This window comes from Monodelphis domestica, chromosome 2, assembly GCF_027887165.1.
Source record: "Monodelphis domestica isolate mMonDom1 chromosome 2, mMonDom1.pri, whole genome shotgun sequence".
NCBI lineage: Eukaryota > Metazoa > Chordata > Mammalia > Didelphimorphia > Didelphidae > Monodelphis > Monodelphis domestica.
This window is the reverse complement of record NC_077228.1, coordinates 306,640,142-306,652,605: the sequence shown is the minus strand read 5'-3', so window position 1 is coordinate 306,652,605 and position 12,464 is coordinate 306,640,142. Positions and strand designations below refer to the sequence as shown.

The 12,464-nt window shown below is 37.6% G+C and overlaps 1 protein-coding gene across 4 annotated transcripts in view; it reads right to left on the bottom strand.

Annotated features, from left to right (window-relative positions):
* The window catches only part of BEND6 (BEN domain containing 6), a 99,641-nt gene that overhangs the window by 30,129 nt on the left and 57,048 nt on the right, over window positions 1-12,464 (bottom strand). For all 4 annotated transcript variants that reach the window (XM_007484131.3, XM_007484130.3, XM_007484136.3 and 1 more), the window contains one exon: window positions 629-846. In XM_007484131.3, the coding sequence (XP_007484193.2) occupies window positions 629-846 (218 nt within the window). The remainder of the gene's footprint in view (window positions 1-628; window positions 847-12,464) is intronic.

Here is a 12,464-nt window from a genome sequence, read left to right as displayed (position 1 = left end):
GTGTAGCACTTGAGCTTAGGTCTTCTGGTTTCCAAGGCTTGGCTTTCTGTCCACAACACTTAGTGTGGCTATTTGTATTATTCAAAAATAGCAACACCCCTTTAAATGTATAACAATTGACAGGCTAGGGAATGGACCTATGATTTTCATGGTTATAGAGAATACCCAGATGAGGATAGTCCCAGATCAATGCAGGTCTCCAGGTACCTTCTTTGCTACTTACAGTCTGAAAGAGCTACTTAGAACCCTGAGAGAGTACCCAAGGTCATTCAGTCAATATGTGTCATAGGTAAGCCTTGAGCATGGGTCTTCATGGCTTAGAGGCTGACTCTATAGCCACTATGTCACCTTACCTCCTTCACTATATTAAACATTTATGTTATAAATGTTTAAAATTTAAATTATATTCAATATATTTAATATTACATTTTATTAATTATATTTTAATTCATATATTAAATTATTAATATAAAATAGGAGAAAGTGGTGGTAGAGGCCCACACTATTAAAGAAATGGTTAAATGTCAATGAGTCATTTGAATTATAAAGATATCCTTATCCAGTAGCCATTCATTGTTTTTCATATTTTACTATTCTAGAGATGGACAGTTTATATCACTTAACTAACCTCTTTGTCAGTAGAATGTTCTTCCTCTTCCATCTTCAAGGAGAAGGGTGAATTGGATTCACTACCCACTGTAAAACTGGAATCGGGGTCAGAATTTCCTGAAGCCTTCCAGATACCTTGGGAATGAAGACTGGATGCAGAGGGGGCTCCTCCTCTTTTAAGCAGTGCTTCAGCCATGCCCACCAACTCTTCAAACTGGGTAACTGCCTGGGGTAACACTAAAACCAGAAGAGAAGCACAGATAGTGTGGAATGTCGTTTGGATTCATAACTTTTTCTATCCTCTAGGTCCTATCAGGAGCTACAAGGTCACATTAGGCTATTTTTAGGTCCATCTTACTGGGACCTGTCATCTCTGTTAAAAAGAGGATGATTTTCCCATGGCCTATTTATAAGTTTATTTATTTATTTATAAACCCCTACCTTCTGTCTTAGAATTAATACTGAGTATTGGTTCCAAGGCAGAAGAGTGGTAAAGGCTAAACAAAGAGGGTTAAGTGAGTTACCCAAGGTCACACAACTAAGATGTATTTGAGGCCAGGTTTGAACTCAGGAATTCCTATATCCAGGCCTGTCTCTCTAATGAACCACCTAACTACCTCATACTTTACAAAAATTACTTCCATTTGATTCTCCCAATAACTATACTATTATGGTTCCCATTTTATAGTTGAGGAAACCGAGGCAGACAGGGGTTAAATGATTTGCCCAGGGTTACACAGCTAGGAAATATCAGAAGCCAGACTGGAGCTCAAGTCTTTCTGACTGCAAACCAAGTGTTTTATCCACTGTAGCACCAAGCTTCCTGCTTTTAATAAGGAATAGGGGCTGGATCTGTGATTTCATTGGTGGAAGAAGTTCTAGATGAGAAAGAACTCTTAAACGGATCTACTCTATACTTTCCCCTTTTTATTATGGTAACAAAAATAGCTATTGTTCTACCCCTTATGTAATTTGGGGTGGCACAAGATAGAGTGGTTCTGAGCCAACATCTAGCTGACATTTTCCCACTTTAATCAATAAATGATACAATATTGTTAGCAATTTATTTCAAAAGAGGTGGGAGAAACTTAAGCCAGTTCTGGCGTCCCTCTTGCCAGTCAGTAAGTATTTATCAAGAATGAAGTGATGAGGGACTCCACCTTGGGACACCACTCTCTTCTCATTCTCCTTTCTATCAGATTAAGCACCTACCATATGCCAGATGCTGTTAAACTTGGAAGCACAAAGAAAGGTTAGAATCTCTATTCTCAGGACTGATGGCCTAATGGGAAAGATAAAATACAAACAAACAAGAGAAATTGGAGACTATTAAAAAACAAAGGCACTAGCTTGAAGGGAGATTAGGAAAGGCTTCTTGTAGAAAGTAGGATTTTAGCTGGGACTTAAAGGAGGTTAGGAAGTGGAAATGAAGAGGGAGAATTTCAGGGGTGGGGGAAAATGTCCAGAGTAGGGAGATACAGAGTCTTGTGTAAGGAACAGCAAATAACATCAATAAGTATATGGAGGATAAAATTGAAATAATTTGATACTTTTGGGGAATTAGTAGAAAGAGGTATTTCATTGGAATATATTTCTTGCAAGGTTATGAGATACTTATTTTGAGAAATTCTATGAAATGCACCCTGTTCTGAGAGGCAGGATATAGGCAATAGATAATTTAGGTTGAATCCCTGTTCTATCATTTATGAGCTTTCCTGAGATTGGTCAAAATCATTACAGTTAGTTTTTTCATCTGTAAATTGAAGGAGTTGGACTGGATCAATAATGTTAAACTTCAAAAGAAATGGGAGCCACTAAACATCCATAAAGATCTTTATAGACTACTTGTTGACTTTTTAAATGTGATATTATGTATGTGGTATTGTATTCTAATTGATTTTGTTAAATATTTCCCAGTTATATTTTAATGTGGTTTTGGTTTTACTCAGGAGTGTTGTGGGCCATATATAGCATGATACCTCTAGATTAGATGACAACCAAGGTCAGCTAGATGGCTGAATATGGGGCTTCAGGACTAAAAAGAGGAAGACCTGAGTTCAAATACAGTCTCTGATACTTACTAGCTATGCAACCCTGGGTAAGTCATTTAACCCTGTTTATCTCAGTTTCCTCATCTGTAAAATCAGCTAGAGAAGAAAATAGCAAACCTCTATAGTATCATTGCCAAGAAAACCCCAAATGGGGTCATGAAGAATCAGACATGACTAAAATGATTGAACAAGATGGATATATATCTATGACATATGATTCCAAATGGCTTTTCCTTCTCTCTCTCTGCCTTTCTGGCTCTCACACCTCTTTTTGTTGCCTTATCTACATTTTGTTCTCTCCTCTTTAATGCATTCAATCCATTTGTAGTCTAGTTATTGATTATATTTAAACTTCGTATGGACTTGGTCTAAACACAGGGTTTTTTGTACACAATATGAATTTGATTATTGAATTGGATTGAATTCAGTCAATTGATCAGTTTTTAAGTACCTTTCATGTGCCAGACACTGTGCTAAGGCCATTTATTGTCCTTAGGAATTCTGACTGAGTTTTAGATGACTTTAACTTGAAATGCCCTTCCTTCCCTTGTTTGATAATCCAAATATCTCAACTGTAGTTTGACCTGGTTTTTCAAGGGGAAAAAACTGTAAAACTAACAAAAACACTCTTTTCAATGAAATGGTCCAGGCTTCCACAGGTAACCTTGGACATTACAATAAAGAAGTTAAATAGCTCCCTACTCTCTTAGCTTTTGACCTTCAGAGTTTCATAGTTTTATGTTAATAGCTCTGTAAGTAACTGAAATGTAGTTGTTTCTTGGCAATCTGCTCCCAGACAGCCTTTTTTTGACTAGTGGTCAGATAAAGAGATCTTCAGAATCTACTAAAAGGTTTAAAACAAAACTTTTTCAGACAGAAAAAAAAATAACCCAAGCATGTTTCAAAACAAAGATTCCCTTGTCACTCCAGCCCCTTTTCTTAAAATATATAGCTTCATCTCCCTAGAAGCAGGTTTGAGAGGAGTTTGCCATAGTCAAGGCACCTGATTCCACCAGTTTAGATAGTGAGTGGAACTATAAGTCCTCACCTGCCCCCACCCTGGGCACTAAACTAGAAAGAAATCTGCCTCTCACTTGTGAATAAAAAAGGAGTTACCGTATCACTGGCACTCAAAAGTTAGAATGGACTTCAGTGGACACTTCAAATCCAGGGAAATTATATCCATGGCATTTCCCACCATCCTATTTAATGACTCTGACATAAGAAATGAATATAGTTTGACTTGTTCTTGATGAATCCAAAGCTGGCATTTTGTGGTTACCATTTCTTTTTCTAGTTGTTCACTGACCATCACTTCAATAACACTTCTTGGAATTTTGCCACCCAAAACTATTGGCTAAAATTACAGGTAGCCTAAAGGTAAGTATATTAAAGGAAGCAACAAAATTAAGGGCATAAATTTAAAGGCTAAAATTAATAAGGGAAAAATTTCTGAAGTATACAAAAGAATTGAGCTGTAGTGAAGGTGGAAAAAATTAAGTGAGGAAATACTTTGGTACTTTGCAGAAGGAATCCTGTGCTGGAACCAAAAAACTGGATGCTGGTTATCATCTCTATGCTGATATTTCTCAAATCTTTCCATCCTGTCCTAACTTCTCTATTAACTGCTAGCCTCAGATTTCCAATTGTCTTTCAAGTAGATGTCTAGGAGACATCTTAAACTCAGCATGTAGACACTGAACTCATTATCTTTCCCCCAAACCCTCCCTATCTCCACACTAGTCTATTACTATCATTCTCCTAGTCCCCCAGGCTGGCAATCTTTTTGTCATCCTTGACTCCTCACTATCTTTTACTCCTGTTTCCACCATCCAGTTTCCTTGCCAAGGCCCGTCAGTGTTTACCTTTGTAACATCTCTGGAATAATCCCTTTTCTTTCCTCTGAAACTGCCACTATGGTATTCAAGAAGAGCCAATACCTCTGGTTTGAGGGCTTGCCAAGCCCTTTTCAGGGCTGCGCATCCACCTTTGGTGTCCACCTGGCATTTAACTTTCACCTGAGGCTCCAAAAAGTTATTGCATGTACAGCAGCTACACCCAGATAGATCATCTTGGTAGATGGACTAAACCAGATTGAGCATAGTTTATGGATCACAAGCCCATTAGTAAGTTAGGGTGGTGTCTATCCCAAGCATGTGAAGACTCCCCAGTGAAATGGGCAGAAAAACCAATTTGTTCCCATAGCCATGAAGGCAGCTGGACAGCAGGCTCTGTAGGGCACTTAGGTCTTGGTCAGACATGGAAGATGCCAAGGTCATCCACTGCTTCTTGTATCACCACCAGTCATCCTGAATTTTGTCCTGCCACTGGACTGAGATGTCTCTGCAAGGGAGATTAAGGCTGAAGACGGTGTAGCTCTGCCTCACTTGAATCCAATTCATGCACAAGTCAAGACATTACCCCATCCATGATGTCATTGGGATGCTTTGAAGATGAAGGACAAGCATCCTGGTCAGGGGCCTCATACTTCAACTGTTTGGTAGCATATTGGTGGGTCTTCATGCCTCAAGTTTCTTCCTCACTCCAATCCATCCTTTTTCAATTGCAACTGATTTTTCTAAAGCACAAATTCCCCCTACCATTCACTCAATAAATTGAAATAATTGTCACCTGCAGGATCAAATACAAAATCCTCTGGTGTTCAAAGGTCTTTATAAGCTAACTATCCCCACCTTCTCCAAACAAACCTTTCCAGTTTTCTTTCTTTTTTTTTTTTTAAACCCTTACCTTTTGTCTTAGAATAGTGACTAAGCATCAGTTATGTGAAGGGATAGGCAATTGGAGTCACACAGCTAGGAAGTGTATGAGTTTGGTTTTGAATTTAGAACTTGGAACCTCTCCTATCTTCAGGTCTAATTCTTTATACACTGAGCTACTTAGCTGCTCCTTTTCTAAAGCTTCTTATATCTTATTCCTCACCATATTATTCAATCCAGTGACAGTAGCCTCTTGACTGTTCTGTGAATGACACTTCATTTCTTGGCTCTGGACATTTTCTCTGGCTGTCCCCTATGCCCAGAATGTTTTTCTTCCTCATCTCTGCTTACTGGCTTCCCTGGCAAGTTTCATATTCTACAAGAAGCCTTTTTCAACCTGTCTTAATTCTAGTTCTTTCCTTCTATTAATTATTTCCTGTTCCCCCTGTATTTAGCTTGTTTGTCCATACTTGTTTACTTGTGTTCTCTCCCATTTGATTGTGAGTTCCTTAAGAGGAGGGACTGTCTTTTGCCTATCTTCATTTCCCCAGAGTGCCTGGTACATAGTCAGAGCTTAATAAATACTTATTGACTGACTGTTTTAACAAAAACTTTCCTTGATCAAATGCTGTAATCTGTTAGTATTACCTAATGGTTTTATTAATGCTTTTTTTAAAGTATCATTCTCTGCACCCTCAACACTCATTTAAATTTCTAAAAAGAAGTTGTACAAAATTGAACAGTTATACAAAACAGGTCTGCAATATTTACTTGTCCATGAGAACTGTGGTATTTTGTAATCTGTTCTTAGGTACTATCATTATTCGCTGACATTAATCTGAGTTTGGTTGCCTTTTGGTACTGTTTTTGTTTTACATTATGGTTCTGAGCTGTGCCTGAGTCAGACCAGTTCCGGGAAAGTTTAAATTTAGAAGAAAATGGTAGCTCTGAGGTAATTCAAACCTTCACAAAAGCCATATATGGAGAAGGCTATTTATCAATGAAAATGGTAGAGGACAAACACCTTGAGATGATTCAGCAGAACAAAAATTTTAATAGAATTCAATTGCTGAGAGAATTTAGTGGATGCCTTGTACTTGGGCAATGAGGAAATGATGCCAATAGAGTGAGTCTTTAGGCTCCTGAGCTAACCACTCTCAAGGAAATGTTTCAGTATCTTTTAAAGAAAAACTAGTCTATCTTTGAATGGAGAGGTAAGGATATTCCTGCTAAGGTCCTTAGGCTTTTTTCTTAACCCTTACTTTTCTGTCTTAGTGTAACAACTCTAAGACAGAAAGGCAAGGGCTAGGCAATGGTGGTTAAGTGATGTGCCCAGGATTACACAGATAGGAAGTGTGTGAAGTCAAATTTGAACCCAAGTCCTCCCAATTCCAGATCTATATATTATGTGCCACCTAGCTGCCCTTTTTAAAAATTAAACTTTTAATTTAATAAATGCGAGTTGACTGCCCTTCCACCACCTATGTAGCTTTAAAGTTATTCCTGGCCAACCTTCACCTCTGGTAATTCAAGAAGCCTGATACAGGCTTCTTGATACAGCATAAAAGGTTGAAAGTGAAAAACCAAAACCAAAAAAACATAATGAAACAATGTAATAGTTTCCCAAAGGAGTGATTAAATCAGGAAGAGTCCCAGGAATGTCCCAGGACACAAAGTACAGATTTTTTTTTAACCCTTAACTTCCATCTTAGAATCAATATTGTATATTCGTTCCATGGAAGAAAAGTGGTAAGTGTTAGGTAATGGGGGTCAAGTGACTTGCTCAGGATCACACAGCTAGGAAGTATCTGAGACCAGATTTGAACCTAGGACATCCCATCTCTAAGGTCTTTGCAGTTTTTAGTGGATCTCAATGTAAAAAGATGACATAAACAGTAGAAGCACCAGAAATATCAAGGTTATAGCTAAGATGATTCTTCCTGTCTAGTCTATGATCCTCATCATGGGCCAGGGAGAATTGCCCTGTACCATCACCCACTTAATATTCCCTAGTGTATCAGCCAGAATTTCCCCCTTCCTGGTAGGTCCACAGGATAGGGATCAAATAGAAAATCTTTGCCTTAAGAGAGACCTCTGCAGAGCAGCTCCCTTTCTTGGTGAGGAGGATGGGCTGGTTAGACACTTTTATCTCCCCTTTGTTGCCAGGAACAAGCTTGGTCTCCATCCCTTCCTGGGAAGGAGTTATATGATGTTCACTGTGTGTTGTATGCACAGCAAAGTTGAGGCACCAATCAGTTTTAAAATACAGTAAATAATGGTCTATAGTGGGTCTACCTTTTGCCTCTGTGAATGCCAGAATCCACCCTTCTGCTTTCTATGACCACTGAAGCCCACATCTTTGCCCACTGACCCTAGGCTGGCACTGTGGCTGGGTGGAGCAGTGGATAGAATGGTAGGCCTGAAGTCATGAGAATGAGTTTAAATCCAGTCTCAAGTCAGCTGTGTGTTTGTGGGTAAGTCACTTAACCTCTGTCTTCAGTTTCTTCAACTCCTAGCTCCTATCTCTGAAAGTGATTGTGAAGATCAAATGAAATATTCTATTTTATTGATGAAATAGATAAATATTATTTTATTAATGAAAGTGCTTACCGTAGAGCTTGCTCATCATAGGTACTTAACAAATGTTTATTCATTTCTCCCTTCCCTTCCCTCCTTTTCCTATTTCCCTAAAATAGCCTGCTGTCTACTTTAGGTGGGTTAACTGCTGTCAACTGAGTCAGGCAGGACAACTGCTTCTAGAAAGGCCTGAGTACAGAATGTTACTGTTTGTGTTGCTATATGTTTGTTCTTATGCTGCCATTGTTAGGGCTTGACTAGGTCCTCTTATGCTGGGGAAAAAAGATAAAAGAGCATCACATTTAGGCAAAAAAGCCAGAGATTCCTGTAGGCAAGTGTAAACAGGAGTCGTTTCTGCTATAGTTGAGGAAATGCTTCTGGAATCTTGGGTTCAGCATGCTTCTGGGACCCTTCATTGAAAGCTCCAGAAAAAGTATTATAGTTCATGGTTTTTACAGTTTCTAGTTTGGGGGTCAAAGTGGAAATTAAAAAAAGAAACTGATGCATCACTCTGCCTGACTCTAGTGAATTAAATGGAGTGCAAGTGGCAAAGCTGTCCACATCTCCAGTTCTAGAAATGTCTCTAGTTCCCTGAGGAGAATTCATCATTCTATTTTCTAGTACCTCCTCTAATGGCTTATACCAAAGAATCATCACAAAACCCATGAGGTCAGATTGCAGTTAGTCTCTTAAGTATCAAATTTACAACAAAACCAAAAAACCTGTTTTTGAAATTCTAAAATTTCATAGTTCTGACTTTGCATTCTCTCATCATTAAATTTTTTCATACTACTCAGTGGTCTGGTTAGGTCCATGTTAAACTTTGTAAGACTGAGAACTGCTGGTTTAGTTGTACTGGTAGTTCCAAGAATCAATTCAAAACTGAACAGTTTACACAAATGTGAGTCTCTTAAAGCTTTTGAGCCTTTTTTTTTTTTTCCAGGAGGTTCTCTGCAAGCAACTGGGTGATGATGAGATGAGCAATATAAAAACATCTAGTCTCCGGTAGGGCTGAGCACTACTAGTTGTTCTGAATTTGTTTTCGAATGAGGGGAAAATCTTTTTCTCCATCCCCAAAATTTTATCCCCTACAGGTTGTTTTGAAGGTTAGCTGAATTTTGAATAGATACACCTAATAGAACTTAAATCCCCAAGATGGAAGGTCCAACAAAACTGGAGGTCCTAAAATAGTTTACCTCAATTATTTTCAAGGATATGACATATTTACATTGTTCTTTTCTAGAAGAATGATCACTGACAGTTTACTCTTTTAGGAGCCTAGGATGCCTCCCAGTTGGCAATCAGATTTCTAAAGATATTACCAAAAGGCGCTGCCAGATTCACGAAGGCCAATCCAGGCCCACTTTCCTCTGCATTTCCCATCTCTTACTCCAGTGATCACATCATACTCCAATGCTACAAGATTATGCCAATTGTTTTGGGCAGGGTCTAACTTGGACTAGTCCCCTGGTATGGAGGAACCTAAAAATCCATTTGTGAGAGGGCTTGTGTATGTCTGTTTTTTTCTTTTTTTACACAAAATGGTTTATTGCAAAATGTGTAATGAAACATAAAGAGAATACTTCTTGGAAAAAAAATTAGGTCTGATTCTGGAACAATATCATGCCTAATTCATATCTGTAGAATGTCACAGTTAACAAAATGAGACTTACTTAGCCATGGCAGAAGGACATTTATCAAGCTATGATAGACACTGAGAATCCCTTGATTTGATTAACTTAGGCAAAGCACCCATTGGGATCCAACAGTCAAGCAACTTAGTTCCCCTTCAGCTCCTTGTGGTTGTTTAGATTCAGATGATAAGGAAGTAATTTAATGGTCTGAGCATTTTGTCCCCTCAGTCACCCAAGTGCCCAGGAATGTCTCAGTGTCTTTTAAGGAAAAATTAGCCTAACTTGCATGAGGGAAGAGGGTTAGGATATTGCTCCTACCACAATTACTTTAGGCATTTTTGCTTTGCTCTGAATTAATTCATACTTGTCTTCCCATACTTCTGTGAATTCCTCATCCATCTTTTCTTATGACAAAAAAAAATCTAATATTCCTTCAAAAGAGGCAGCCTAGCATAGTAAATCAAATATTGGTCCTGGAGCCAGTAAGTCCTGGGTTCAAATGCCATCTCTAACATATACTAGTTTTATGACCCTTATCATGTCATTTAACCTCTCATTGCAGTGAAATCCAATATTCACTCACAACTATTTGTTTATTCATTTCTCATTTGATGGATACCAACTTTCAAATTTTAAAGAAAGTGTTATTATGGATATTGGCATATTTAGGACCTTTCTATCTTTAATAGGCTTCAGAATATCAACCATTGATGCCTAGTAGTGGTACCTCTGAATCAAAAGGTGTGAAGAGTTTAAAAACCTTTCTCATAATTCCAAATAGTTTTCTTGATCAATTCATAGTGCCACTGACAGTGTATTTATACCTGTTTTTCCACAATCATTCTAACATTAATTTGGTCTTACCACATTTGTCAGTATGATGGGTGTGAGCCAAAACTTCAGAGTAGTTTTTATTTGCATTTCTCTTATTATTAGTCAATGAACATGTTAAATACCTACTATGTGACAGGCACTTTGAGTAATTTTTCACAGGGTTGTTAATAGTCTGAATTTCTCTTTTTGAAAATTGTTCATACCCTAAGCCCATTTATGTATTATTATGGAATGGATCTATGTCTCATATTTGTATCAGTTTCCTACAAATCCTGTAACTTTAGACTGATTAGAAATACTTGACGCATCCCACTTAGTTTCTCTTCTCATCTTCAGTTTTATCCACTAACTGCCCACTATATCTTGAAATGTTTTGCCTCAACTCTTAGTAGTCACTGGCTTCTTTCAGTACTTAGATCAAAAGCCACCTTCTGCCAGAGGTTTCTCCTGATCCTCCCATTGTTAATGCCTTTGCCTCTAACATTACTTTCCCTCTACTCCATGGTATGTATCTTACATATATTTAATTATGTATATCTTGTCTCCTCCTGTAGATATTATAATATCCTTTAAGTCAAGAACTGGTTTATTTATTTTTAAATAAGAACCATTTTTGCCTTTTCTTTTCATTCTTGGGCTTATCTCAGTACCTGGCACATATCAGGCACTAAATAAATGTTTTTTGGTTATTCCATTATATTGATTTTGCTTATGCAAGAGCTTTTAAAATTTTATCATGTTAAAAGTTTTCTATTTTGTCTTGTATCCTCATTTCCCCCCGTTTGGTAAAGGATTGACTTTTTAACCATAAATCACATTGTGAAAGTATACAGCCCTGAAGTCTCAGTCATATAATAAAAACATTAAGAAAAAATATTATGAGTCGTGGTTTCATTTGAATCAAAGACCTGATCAGTCCTTGAACAGAAGAATTAATCAATTTCTGGGAGGAATATTAGTTACCTGAGACTAAGATTATTAGAGGGCTTTTTCTGGTGTGTGATAACCAAAGGAGGAAAACATGTCTTTTTGTTTAATTCAGTCATGAGGTATCCCTTTGGTCTCCTTTGACATGACTGAAACAGAGAATCTTTAGGAGGAATGGTTAAAGAGGTAGTAATTGGACTCAGAAAGAACATTGCTATTTTTCTGTTTGGAAAATCCCTCAACCCTAGATGAAAATTATGAATCTTTCTTTGACTTCCCTCAAAAGTTTTGTCTTATTTTAGTTTTACTATGAAATATAATTTGGCAGTTTGGATCAGAAAGAGAATTCAGATTAGTAAACAGAATTCTACCTATTTTGATCTCTCACTAAACAGAAATGCTTGCATATTAATGTTATAATAATAAATTGCATAATAAATTGTTTCTGAATGTTTTGGCTTAAAATGCAGAGTATAGAGGGTTTTTTTTTCCCCCATAGTTTATAGTGCCAGCATTCAGGTTCTAAAACATGATAAAAGCAGCATGACTGGATCACATCTTTTCAGAATATAATCAGGTCAATAAATATAGGTAATGGGTCTAATCATTTAATCCTAAGGATAATGCCTATCCTTTATGAATATCCTTCTATGGCTAAGTAAATCTCCTTTTAAAAAAATTAGAGTGCCCAGTCTTGCTGGCTCCTCATATAAGTTCATTAAATCTGACTTTTTAAGAAAGTCATCTTTCAGTTACACTAAGAAGGTATTTGTGCACATATTTCTGCCTATGTCTGTATCTGTGCCTACATTATGAATTGTACAGTATAATTTCTAAATCACAACAGTACACATTTTTTTCTATAATTTAATGTCACATGTCCAGTTGTTAAAGGGAGTTTGGAAGGAAGTAAGGGAGCAGAGTGGAAAGGAGTTGGAAGGGATGCAACAAACCGGGAAGTACCAGGGGGAGACCTTAGAATCCTGTGAAAAGATTCCGAGACCCTTAGGAACCTTGGAGGAGGGGGAGTTGAGGGGAGCAAACAACCACTCTGGAGCTGATTTCTCTCTCTCTCTCCTGATCCTGTGGTGGAATCCCATTCAACCATCTGTTGT